The sequence below is a fragment of the Macaca thibetana genome, chromosome 8 (assembly GCF_024542745.1).
Source record: "Macaca thibetana thibetana isolate TM-01 chromosome 8, ASM2454274v1, whole genome shotgun sequence".
NCBI classification, from domain to species: Eukaryota; Metazoa; Chordata; class Mammalia; order Primates; family Cercopithecidae; genus Macaca; species Macaca thibetana.
In genome coordinates, this window is record NC_065585.1 from 21,070,569 (window position 1) to 21,084,252 (window position 13,684).

Below are 13,684 nucleotides of genomic sequence, written 5' to 3' on the forward strand. Positions count from 1 at the left end.
GATCTGATGCATCAAGTGTAAGGCACAATGCTTGGCATCTGGTATTATGCATTTTCCAAAAAGACAATGCTCTTATGCATTTATATCGAGCATGGAAACCATGAGCTGAACTATTAGATATGTATTTCCAGAACCTCGTATTATCTGACTATTGAGCAACTTTGACTCCACTGGCAGTCTAGGTTCAACCAACATCAGAGGAGCCTTGGGCCACAGAGGAGACTTGACTGTATAGACAGTTCTCCAGTGTTTCCAACACTGGCTCAACCCAAAACTCAACTTCAGCAGAAATGAAGGTAAAACTGCAGGCTGCTTGATCTGAACTCAGCAGCAAGAGATAACATAAATGAAAGTAATTTGGAAGCAGAAAGTCAAATGCAATTGTAATGAATATTTATAATAAAATTCAAAAATGTATTAAAACATAAACATGATGGCACTTACAGAAAATAACTACATAGAAAGGATTCCATAAAGCATGCTGAATTTTAAAAGCAGCCGAGCCAAGAACCAAGCTGGAGAAATATGAGTGAACCTACTGATACCAGTTTCCACTGGGTTACTACTAGGAAATGTGAATATCTGCTGTTGATAGGTAAAAATCCCCATGCCACATGAAAGTAAAATCTGCCTTAATTCCACAGATCATGTAAGCACAAGAACTTACTGACATTCTGACATTTTTTTGTTTAAAACGCAAACTCAACCTACATAATCTGCCTACAAAGAAACTCAAATTACTTCCTCTCTATTAACAGAGAAACATAAGTGTTTATTCCAGATGCGTTTAATGATTTTATTCTTTTTAGATGGGACATTGAAAGGTAAGGTAGAACACTTAGGAACTGCACTAAAGAAGGCCAATAAGTTGGCCCTAAAATAATGTGCAAAAAACTCATGCATGCTGCCCTCCTTATTATCTTTTCAGAAGCCCACCTGAGACCTCGAATGACCCTCTTTGCCCAGTGGGGACCCTACCTTGGTAGAGGAGGTTGGATGGGGGGTGATTGGCGCCAGCCCCTTTGGAGGACGTTTCTGCTTCATAGCCTACTGGCAAATTGTCCAAGATGGCACTGGCATGCTTGATGGAGCCCAGCCACAGGTACACGTCGACTTTTGCTTGCACAGACCAACCAGCCGGTCGTTTTCCAGGTGGCTGGAGAAAGGTTACAAAAAAGACTGACTTGTTAGGAGGAGATAATTACAGGCGTCCCCTTTTGAGAAAAGAGGTCGTTCCTGGAGACACACCCGGAAGTATGTTCAGAGAGCAGTTCTCAAAAGCTCCTCTTAAATCCAAATAAAAGCAATGTCCCCAGTTGCCTTGATGCACAACTCCAGATCTCCAGAGGAAGATACAGGTTTAGTGGGACCTAAAGCTTAAACCTGCACTGTGATAAGCTCTTCCAAGCTGTGGGTCATTTCAACTTAATAGGTAGTAGGTATGTTTATCACCACCATTTGATAAATGTGGAAACACAGGCTCAGAGAGATAAAGTAAGTTGCCTATGATGCTCAGGTTTTAAGTGACAGACACAAAAGTGAAAAATAAAAGAGAGTCCACATTTAGACTCTAGACTCTGAACCCCATAGCTTGACTATCACTCTGAGCTGAAATCTTCTTCCTGGAACTTCCAACTGTCTGGGGTTCCAACCTGACTTTTTACCTCTTTGCTTCATTTAGAAGAATCCTAGTACTTCTTCCATAAGTCAGGACTCTATGGCTTGGAAGAACCTACCTGGCCTGCCATGCGCTTTCTCCCTGGCTAAACAACTTCACCCCTCCCTCAGGCAGTGTGGTCTCAGATTCCCTTACTGCTCTGCTCTCTCTCTTTTGAATGTGCCCAGATTTGTATTTTTATTTATGTTTGCTTTAATTTCTATGTTTATGTCTGTATTAGTGTGGGTAGTATGAGTATCACAGCAAGTGTGTGCATGTCCACATGTATGTGTGTACATATGCCTGTGTGCACATATGCCTGTGTGTGCATGTAGTTATGTATATGTGTGTATATGCCTGCATGGGGGTGCATGTATTCTCAGAATCTGAAGACAAAATGTAGGCAGTGTGGCTCCTTTATTTTTCAGTCACCAGGATAAAGGTACTCCCTTACCCCTCTAAATAGTCCCAGGCCCCAGTCTTGGCTGTTGCCAGCAAGGCCATCATTCTAAGAGTAACCTATGGCACTTAACTGCTACCTCTCAATATGTTGTCAACCCTTCTTCTAAGTTCCTCTTCCTGGTGTTTCTTAGAATTTCCTGTCAGTAATTTTCTTTTTTTTCTTTTTTTTTTTTTTTTTTTAACATCACTTCCTTTCCATTGAGGGTCACAAAATCCTATTATGAAAGGCCACAACTCGCTCTGTCAATTTCCAAGGACCCCATGGAGAGCCTCTGAATCTGAAATTGAACATGGCTGTTTGCCTTTCTATTGTGCTCTGCGGGTTCCACAAATGGATTTTGAGCAACTCAGCTTAGCAACTACTGCCAGTGCTGCTAGGCCCTTGCTGAGGGAGTGGGGCCAGAAGACTTGGTCCTGGCCCTCCCTCCAGGGCTCACAAAGAGGCCACTCCACTTGGCCACTTAGCTTCACCTACTCAAATGCAAAGAGAGAAAGTGCTGAGGAAGCAGAGAAGTAGCAGCAGTGATTTCCATCCTTCCTTTGAGATTCAAATATTTAGCTGGGCTTTAATGGGCACTTTGGAGTTGGATCCCAGAAAGAGAGGAAAGTGCATGAACAAAGATTTGGGTAATATGAGCTAATACTTAGCAAGTGCTTACTCTGTGCCAGGAATGATGCTAAGAGCTTTCAGGAAAGAAGTCACAACCACTGATCATGAGAGCTAGACAGAGAATGACACAGATGAAGCTGAAGAATCCTGCTTAGTATATGGACGAGCTGGGACTGTATTCTTTAAGCGGTAGGATGCCAGTATTTGTTGAGCTCAAAAAACAAGTAAGTTTATTTTGTTGTTGGTAAAGGCAACCACTCTACAACCTGTAATTTACAAAATTATAATAAGACAAATAATCCTTGACTCATCAATTATCTAATAATAATAGCCAAAATGTATTGAGGAATACATTTGTTCAATAAAATTAATATGTATTGAAAGCCTAAGATTATTTTCCTATAATAAAAGCAATCCCTCTGCCATTTGTAGACATCACTAAAACATAGATTCATAAAGAAAGGAATTTTTGTCTGTTGCTTCACTGCCATGTCCCCAGTGCCTAAAAGTGTTCTTGGCACCCAGGAAGCATGTGGTAAATGTATGTTGAGTGAATATCCTTTGTTTACTTTTCTAACAATAATAATATTTAACAGATGTTGAGCAATTATATTGTTTCAGGCCCTGGTCTAATGTTTCTCTCTTCACACCGAATGTTCTATTGCCTGCCAGCTATCACCAAATCATAGGTTATCAGGGTTAGAGCCCAGACTCTCAGTCAATGCTCCTCACACACTGCTATGAGCACATGGATTGCCAGGGCATCTGGTTAAAATGCACACTCAAATTCAGCTGGTCTCTGGGACAGTTTGACAATCTGATTTCTCCTCATGGACACTAATCCTGGGGTCTACAGATCTCAGTTTTAACTATTTGAGTGGCAATGCTCTTAACCTAGTGTGCTACATTGCCCTAAGCAAAGCAAATCTGAGATTCTGCAGGGTTTTCTTTTCTTTTTATCCCCGTCCTGCCCTGCCCCCATAGAGTCTTGCTCTGTCACCCAAGCTGGAGTGATGTGGTGCAATCTCAGCTCACTACAAACTCTGCCTCCTAGGCTCAAGCCATCCTCCCACCTCAGCCTCCCAAGTAGCTTGGACCATGAGCAGGCACACCCCCATACCTGGATAGTTTTTGTATTTATTGATTTTTGGGGGGTAGAGATGGGGTTTCCCCATGTTACCTAGGGTCATCTCAAACTCCTGGACTAAAGCAATCTACCCCCTTCGGCTTCCCGAAGTGCCAGGATTACAGGCAAGAGACACTGAGCCTCGGCCTGTGTTTCTTTTCTTTTCTTTTCTTTTTTTTTTTTTTGAGACAGAGTCTTGCTCTGTCACCCAGGCTAGAGTACAGTGGTACAATCTCAGCTCACTGTAGCCTCTGCCTCCAGGGTTCAAGTGATTCTCATGTCTTAGCCTCCCAAGTACCTGAGATTGCAGACACATGCCACCACACCCAGATAATTTTTGGATTTTTAGTAGAGATGGGGTTTCACCATGTTGGCCAGGCTGTTCTTGAACTCCTGACCTCAGGTGATGCACCCACTTCGGCCTCCCAAAGTGCTGGGATTACAGGCGTGAGCCACCATGCCAGGTTGGCCTTGTGTTTCTTAAAGTAAAACAAAACAATGACAAAAAACATCATTCATTTCTACTGCTGCTAAACAACATGTGTGCATTTAAACTCGTGGTTAAAACCAAAGACTCAGCTAACGTCTTGGGAAAATGTTCCATAAAGACCATTGCTGCACTCCTAAAGTTAGCAGCTTGTACATTTTTAAAAAAATATACGCAAGTTGGAATTGCTGGCAAGATGATGCAGAGTGTCTCACTTAAGTATCTAAGTTGGATTCATTCAACATTATTGAGCACCTTCCCAGGTGCTTTCAGGAACAGAATCCCATTTTTAATTTCACGTGTACTTTCAGCCTGGTTACATGTCTGCCCCTGCCTTCCCTCGACTGGGGCTCAGAAAACAATACCCCCAAATGAAGGCCTCAGAAGCAAACGTGTTTCTCTGACCTTCTCCTGCCCTCCTCTCTCTCAGTCCCATTCGCCCCCAGGTTAGCCATAGAAACTAGAATCTCTCTTCCCTAGTGCAGATCACAGACACCAGAACCCCATTTCCCAAAAGCCAGCTATAAAACCTAAAAATATGACTCTAACTTTCCCTCTGCCTTTCTATGTAAAAATTGGCTGTAAAGAAATTATCTGACCTACCTTGTCTAACTGTAGCCCATTCCAGAGAGGGTTCTACCCCACACCCAGAAAGAGAGAATGCTACAGACAGGCCAAGAAGTAGCTAGGCAGACAGACCTTGCTGGGTTTCCCAGCTCAGTCCACTAGCATTAGATTATACCATTTTTATTGAATCATATTTCTGTATGTCCATCCATACTTTGTTGAGCCTAACCATAAAAATGGATGATTTCCCCCTATTTTTGGATCTTCCTTCTAAAGGCTCCCATCTATTAATGTGTATATTTAATATATACATTAAATAAATTTGTAAGCCTTTTCTCCTATTAATCTACCTTTTGTGAATTGATTTTTCAGCAAAGCTTCAGAGCGACAAGGGAAAGCTCTCCATTGGCTCCTACAAGCAGCTTCCCCACTCTCCTGCCTCTGTCATGTGCCCCTGACCGACCACAGCCAGGTATTTCCCTTTGAGAATAGCATGGAAAGGTAGGAAAAAAGAAAACACAACAGAGAAAAACAATTAAGAATACAAAAATATATCAAGAAGCTGTGATCATTCATATATAAATATTGCATGAGACAAAATGCTACAGTCTCAGTCTCCCCTGTGCCTCCCCGACTTCCCACGGGGTCCTGGTGCAAGACAACCAGCTCAAAAGGAAGAGGAAGCTTGGCAAGTGAGAGAAAAGAGAGAGAGAGGTAGTAACTCACATGAACTGTGTTGGAGTTGGTCAGTATTAGCAAGAGTGAGGTTTGTTTATGTGGTAGAGGTTTTACTCTGTGGCAGGACAGAGAAAGGTGCTTTTTAGCCATCACTTCCTGCTGCATCCTAGGAAAAGCTAGATGGACAGCTGGAACCTGGAGAACAGGAGATGGACTCCCTGTTGTGGAGAGAAGGTAGGATAGGGATGGCAAAGGGAGTGAGAAGGCGTGGACTCAGCACAGAGCTAACCCCAGGAGAAGAGGAAGGTTGAGCGCCACCCTCTGGGCTCTGAGAGCATCTAGCTCCTTCCTTAGGAAGGGTTTCCTTTTGGTAATAAATTTCCATTTCCACATTTCCAGCCCTCAGGAGCACAGTGGGGATAAGACTAAAAGGAAAGGATCCTAAACTTTTGAGTGGTGTGTTGGGCTGAGTTCTGCAAATTCTGTTCCATCATTTTTAGTAGCATTGTGAGTATGTTTAAATTAGAGAAAAAGAAAGATCATGCAACCCAGGACCGCAAAACCTTCATTGCTGTTACTGATCAATCATTATTTAGCCATGTGACACAGATGAGGCACTTTGTTTCTTGTATTAATAGTTCTCAAACAGGGCCTTTAGGAAGAGAAGTTTCCTAAAACTTACAAATACTATTCTGGATGCATAAGCTTGACAAACGTGGGCTTAAAAAGTTAAAGATGTTTCACATAGTACTGGTACCAAAACAGACATATAGACCAATGGAACAGAATAGAGACCTCAGAAATAACACCACACGTCTACAACCATCTGATCTTTGACAGACCTGATAAAAACAAGCAATGGGGAAAGGATCCCCTATTTAATAAATGGTGCTGGGAAAAATGCAGAAAACTGATACTGGACCCCTTCCTTACACCTTATACAAAAATTAACTCAAGATGGATTAAAGACTTAAATGTAAAACCCAAAACCATAAAATCCCTAGAGGAAAACCTAGGCAATACCATTCAGGTCATAGGCATGAGCAAATATTTTATGATGAAATCACCAAAAGCAACTGCAACCAATGCAGAAATAGACAAATGAGGTCTAATTAAACTAAAGAGCTTCTACAAAGCAAAAGAAACTATCAGAGCGAATGGGTAATCTACAGAATGGGATAAAATGTTTGCAATCTATCCATCTGACAAAGGGCTAATATCCAGAATCTACAAAGAGCTTAAACAAATTTACAAGAAAAAATCAAACAACCCCATCAAAAAGTGGGCAAATGACATAAACGGACACTTCTCAAAAGAAGACATTTATGCAGCCAACAAACATGAAAAAAGCTTAACATCACTGAAGTTTAAAATTCAAAACCACAATGAGATACCATCTCACACCAGTCAGAAAGGCAATTATAAAAAAGTCAAGAAACAACAGATGCTGGCAAGGCTGTGGAGAAATAGGAACACTGTTGGTGGAAGTGTCAATTAGTTCAACCATTGTGGAAGACAGTGTGGTGATTCCTCAAGGATCTAGAACCAGAAATACCATTTGACCCAGCAATCCCACTACTGGCTATACACCCAAAGGATTATAAATCATTCTACTATAAAGAGATATGCACAGTATGTTTACTGCGGCACTGTTCACAATAGTAAAGACACGGAACTAACCCAAATGCTCATCGATGATAGACTGGATAAAGAATATGTGGCACATATACACCATGGAATACTATGCAGCCATAAAAAAAAATGAGATCATGTCCTTTGCAGGGGTATGGATGAAGCTGGAAGCCATCATTCTCAGCAAGCTAACACAGGAACAGAAAACCAAACACTGCATGTTCTCATTCATAAGTGGGAGTTGAACAATGAGAACACATGGACATAGGGAGGAGAACATCACACACCAAGGCCTGTCAGGGGGTGGGGGACAAGGGGAGGGAGGCCATTAGAACAAATACCTAATGCACGCAGGGCTTAAAACCTAGGTGACAGGTCGATAGGTGCGGCAAACCACCATGGCACACGTTAACCTATGTAATGAATCTGTACATTATACACATGTATCCCGGAACTTAAAGTAAAATAAAATATAAAAAAAGTTAAAGATGTTTCCCAACTGCAGAACTTCTTGGAACCTTCCACTGGTTAATGGGCACTGTGAAACTGCAAGAGTTTCCAAGGTTACAACTGCAACTTCTTAAAAGCATTTGAACATGGAACATTTACAGAGCCACTCAAAGAACAGTAGCTCCACAGAATAAAGCTTGAGGAAACTTTAGCTTAGAGAGTTTAGAGATTTATATTCTATGTTCCCCCCCAGCCCCCGCCCACCTTCACTTCCTATTTCCCAGCTAAAAAATTGGAGTGAGTGGCAAATGAGGGAATACTCAGTGTCCCTGGTGCTGCCTTTGTTTTTTCTGGTCTTGCCCATTCAGTGAAGAGAAAGGGGCATGAAGAGAGATGGTGGGTGAGAAGGGACTTAAAGTCAGGAGTGAAAATCAAAACAGAAATGAAAATTGTCTTACTGAATCATCTTATCAAGATATTTTATCAAATTCATATGACTGGATTCAACAAGATCCAGAAAGCTGCTGCCCAGAGCAATTCCAATGGCAGAAGGAAAATACAAATAAAGAAATAAGCTAAGGCCTACAGAAGAAGATAATATTCAGATGATGAATGCTCCACGGCAAAAGTTCTGCATTTTCAACTCTTCTAACCTCTGACTTTATTTGACAGCTGTTCTTTGTTCTAATTTTAAATAGTGCCAGGATACATCAAAATATTTAGAAGTGAGTAACTTTATACCACCTTTCTAGTATTTTTAGCACAGGGCCTTCTGAAGTGATTTGCTATTTTTAAGATAAATATTTCTTGCCTCCTTAGCATTCTTTGAATGGAGAAAGTGAAAGAAAATTCTTGATAATTGTGGTGAATGACTTGGGTGGAAAACTTTGTTTTTCAGTTATAGTTTTACTGGAGTGGGTTTAAAAGCCATTTTAGGCCAGGCACAATGGCTCACATCTATAATCTCAGTGCTTTGGGAGTCCAAGGAAGGCAGAAGAATTACTTGAGGCCAGGAGTTTGAGATAAGCCTGGGTTACTTAGTAAGATCCCATCTCTAAGAGAAATAAAAATTAGCCAGATGTGGTGGCACATCCCTGTAGACCTAGTTATTCAGGAGGCTGAGGTGAGAGGATTGCTTGAGCCTAGAAGTTCAAGGCTGCAGTGAGCTGTGATTTTACCACTGCACCCCAGACTTGGCAACAGAGTAAGATGCTGTCTCTAAAACAAAATCATTTTACATACATGACAGAAAATAACACAGAGAGCCTCAAACAACTCGCTGGATATGAGGGGGACGTAATTACAGCAACGTCCTCTGGGAATGTGGATGTCTAGTTGTTCGAATGCTAGCATTTATTGAGTGATTATTCTGTGAGGCACAACTATATGTTATTTACTTGCATTTATTCACTTGTTCCTCACAATAATCTCCATTTCATGAATGAAAAATAGGATGAACATTTTTTATCCGTTTGAAGGTTGAAGAATATTAAGTTGCCCAAGGTCATACAACTAGTATATATTGGCTCTGGAATTCTGTTATGGGTTTAATTGTGGTACCACAAAATTTATATGTTGAAGTTCTAACCCCCAAAACCCAAAATATGACTTTATTTGGAAGTAGGGTCAATGTAGACATAATTAGTTAAGTTAAAATTACATTGTACTGCAGTAGGGTAGGTCCCTAATCCCATATGACTGGAGTCATAAAAAGAAGGTCAGATGAAGGGATAGACACAGAGGAAGAATGTCATATGGAGATTGGCGCCATTCTAGTAAAAGCCGTGCAACCAACCAGAAGCTAGAGGAGAGGCCTGGAACATGTTCCTCCCTAACACCTTCAAGGGAACATGGCCCTGCCAACACCTTGACCTAGGACTTCTAACCTTTAGAACCATGAGATAATACGTTTCTGTTGTTTAAGCCAGTCAGTTTATGCTACTTTGTTACAGTAGCCCTAGTGATCTCATACAAATTCCAGCCCAAATTCACCTTATTTCAAAGCCCATGCTTTAAACCATTATCCCACACTGCCTCTCATGCTTAATGGGGCCCTTCTGTCTGCACCATTGAACGATCACATCTACAGTAAACTCTTGAGATTGGACGGCACTTAGAGGCTATTTAATTTAGCTGCCTGCTGCCATGTTTGTATCAAATAGTTGCCTAGGGTGTGCTAACACCTCTAAGGATGAGGAATGCATTATGGACTTCCATTTAGGAGACTATTTCCCTGTAATGTCTTTGTAGGGCCTGATTTTTACCTGCTGGGTCTCTCTCTCCCCTATACCTCCCCTCCATCTATGTACTAGCTCCTAAAACACTGAAACTACTCTCTCGTGCTGTCAAATCTTCTCAGCTAAGAATTGCTATCTCTTTACCTGTTCCTCTATGGCATGCTTTTGAACCTTTTCTACCTCCTTGAGTTAGTAAAGGAATGATTATTATATAGCAAGAAACCAGAACTGATATTGGGAGGACAGTCAGCTATGGGTTAGGAAAAGTTAATCAGTTAATTTGTACTCTTGTCAGCTGCTGGTGGGGGTAAAGACTTTGGACCCATTTTCCTCTTATTCATTGATTTCTACTTACTGGGATAAAAATGTATTTGTAGGGGAGGTAAAATACCCAGGGCCTCCAAGCAAAGCTCAAATCTTGAGTTAGAGACAGTAGAATCTGTCCAGAGATACACGTCTTTAAGGGCCCACCCAGAAGGCATCTGGGGACTCTGTCTTGATGAAGGGTGAGGGACCCTCAAGTGGAAAATTTTATATTTTTACAATTTAAAGTCACAAGGAATCCTGAACTAGCTGTTCTGTCCTTCTTATAATTTTCTTTGAAGCTATTTTAAAATACAGATTAACTCATGTGAGAAGATGCCATGGACAAATTACACAAGTGAAAAGGTAGTGAGGAAACTGATAGAAAAACGTTTATTCTAAGAAATCATAGATGACACAAACAAATGCAAATACCTCCAATGCTCATGGATTGGAAGAATCAATATCATGAAAATAAACATACTTCCCCAAACAATCAACAGATTCAATGCCCTTCCTATCAAAATACCCACATCATTTTTTGCAGAATTAGAAAAAACTATCCTAAAATTCATACAGAGCCAAAAGAGAACCCAAATTGCCAAAGCAATCCTAAGCAAAAAGAACAAATCTAGAGGCATCACATTACCTAACTTCAAATTATACAAGGCTATAGTTACCAAAACAACATGGTACTGGTATAAAAGTAGATATATAGGCCAGTAGAATAGAATAGAGAACCTAGAAATGAAGTCAAATATTTATAACCAATTGATCTTCAGCAAAGCATACAAAAACACAAATTGGAGAAAGGATGCCTTATCAATAAATGGTACTGGGGAAACAAGATAGCCACATGTAGAAGAATGAACCTGGATCTCTATATCTTTTTGTTTGTTTGTTTGTTTTATTTTTTTGAGACGGAGTCTCGCTCTGTCACCCAGGCTGGAGTGCAGTGGCATGATCTCGGCTCACTGTAAGCTCCGCCTCCCGGGTTCACGCCATTCTCCGGCCTCAGCCTCCCAAGTAGCTGGGACTACAGGCGCCCGCCACCACGCCCGGCTACTTTTTCTTATTTTTTAGTAGAGACGGGATTTCACTGTGTTAGCCAGGATGGTCTCGATCTCCTGACCTCGTGATCCACCCGTCTCAGCCTCCCAAAGTGCTGGGATTATAGGCTTGAGCCACCGCGCCCGGCCTGGATCTCTATTTCTCACCAGATACAAAAAATTAACTCAAGATGGATTAAAGACTTAAATCTGAGACCTGAAACCATAAAACCTCTAGAAGAAAACCTAGAAAAAAACTCTTCTGGCAAAGAATTTATGACTAAGACACCAAAAACAAATGCAAAAAAAAAATAAAAATAAAAATAAATGATACCTAATTAAACTAAAAAGCTTCTGCACAGCCAAAGAATCATCAGAGTAAACAGAAACCTACAGAATGGAAGGAAAGATTTGCAAATTATGCGTCCTATAAAGGACTAATATCCAGAATCTACAAGGAACTCAAACAAATCAACATGAAAAAAATAATTCCATTAAAAAGTGGGTAAAAGACATGAATAAATATCTCTCCAAAGAAGATATACAAATGGCCAAGAAACATATGAAAAAAAATGCTGAGCATCACTAATCATCAGGGAAATGCAAATTAAAACAATGATTGAGATACCACATTACCCCAGCCAGAATGGCCATTATTAAAAAGTCAAAAAACAGTAGATGTTGGCATGGATGCAGCTAAAAAGGAACACTTTTATACTGCTGATGGGACTGTAAATTAGCACAACCTCTATGGAAAACAGTATAGAGATTTCCCAAAGAACTAAAAGTAGATCTAGCATTCAACCCAGCAAGCCCACTACCCACTACTGGGTATCTACCCAAAGAAAAAGTTTAAAAAGGTACCAGCATGTATATGTTGTGGCACAATTCAAAATTGCAAAGGTATGGAATCAACAACCTAAGTGTCCATCACCTGACGACTGGATTAAGAAAATGTGATATATATACACCATAGAATACTACTCAGCCATAAAAAAAAGAATGAAATAATGTCTTTTGCAGCAACTTGAATAGAGCTGGAGGCCATTATTTATTCTAAGTAACTCAAGAATGGAAAACCAAATACTGTATGTTCTCACTTATATGCAGGAACTAAGCTATGGGTATGAAAAGTCATACAGAATGGCATAATGGACACTGAAAACTCAGAAAGGGGGAGGGTAGGATGGGGATGAGGGACAAAAAACTACCTATTCATACATTGTACACTACTCAGGTGACAGTTGCACTGAAATTCTGGATTTCACCACTATTCAACTTATCCATGTAATCACAAACCACTTGTACTCCTAAAGCTATTGAAATTGAAAAAAAAAAAAAAAATGGCCAGGAACAGTGGCTCATGCTTGTAATCCCAGCACTCGGGGAGGCTGAGGCAGGTGGATCACGAGGTCAGGAATTTGAGACCAGCCTGGCCAACATAGTGAAACCCCATCTCTACTAAAAATACAAAAAATTAGCTGGGCTTGGTGGCGGGCATCTGTAATCCCAGCTCCTTGGAAGGCTGAGGCAGGAGAACACTTGAATCTGGGAGGCAGAGGTTGCAGTGAGCCGAGGTCACACCACTGCACTCCAGTCCTGGTGACAGTGCAAGACACCATCATCTCAGGGAGGAAAAACAAAAACCCTTAAGGTTAATCGTTATTACTACTAGCAATCAAAAAGGTAAAAATTAAAGTAACCCATTAGATTAAAAAAGAAACTTACGTGTGTCTGGTGATGTAACAGTTAAAAAATTTGAAAGAATTCCACCTAAAAGTGGTCTACTGAATTGCAATTTGAACCAAGAGACACCAAGGTGTTTTAGTTATCCTCCTACCTTTGAAAGCACTGGGGAACGGTGAGAGCCATGGACACACACTAGAAAGTCTGAGCCACCCTAGAGAAACAGAAATCTCCCTTCTTTTAGTTACAATACTGCACACTTACTTTGAGGAAGTGAGTTTTGATCTTGCCGCAGTGTTTGCCCATCTGCCCTGTGACCGGGGAATAGAGGAGGTCTTTGGAGGCGATGCGGGCGTAGGCCACTCTCCTGTTGTTGCTGAGCATCCAGATGAAAACATCAGGGATGGTGTGCTGGGGCTGTAGGAGTGGGATTTGAAAGGTTGGTACCGAACAAATGCACTTGCAGAGTTCTGCTATCCTGAAACAGTCCCTCTTCGACAAAACAAATGCTGTGACTGACACCATCTAGGCACTGAAACATCTATGCCATTAGGCAAATTAAGCGCAGTTTCCTAGAGAAGAGAAAGCCTTATTTAGGTCATGAATTAAAAGTGCATACAGCCGGGTGTGCTGGCTCACACCTGTAATCCCAGCACTTTGGGAGGCTGAGGTGGGTGGATCATGAGGTCAGGAGTTCGAGACCATCCTGGCCAATGTGGTGAAACCACGTCTCTACTAAA

General features: G+C 41.1%; 2 protein-coding genes across 5 annotated transcripts in view; both read right to left on the reverse strand.

The window, feature by feature from the left end:
* NDUFB9 (NADH:ubiquinone oxidoreductase subunit B9) overlaps positions 1–13,684 on the reverse strand; it is a 576,062-nt gene that overhangs the window by 509,819 nt on the left and 52,559 nt on the right. The window lies entirely within an intron of this gene.
* Positions 1–13,684, reverse strand: part of FER1L6 (fer-1 like family member 6) — a 286,778-nt gene that overhangs the window by 83,238 nt on the left and 189,856 nt on the right. The window contains exons 18-19 of the mRNA XM_050801779.1: positions 13,209–13,361; positions 979–1,156 (exon numbers count right to left, since the gene is read on the reverse strand). Of these exons, the coding sequence (XP_050657736.1) occupies positions 979–1,156; positions 13,209–13,361 (331 nt within the window). The remainder of the gene's footprint in view (positions 1–978; positions 1,157–13,208; positions 13,362–13,684) is intronic.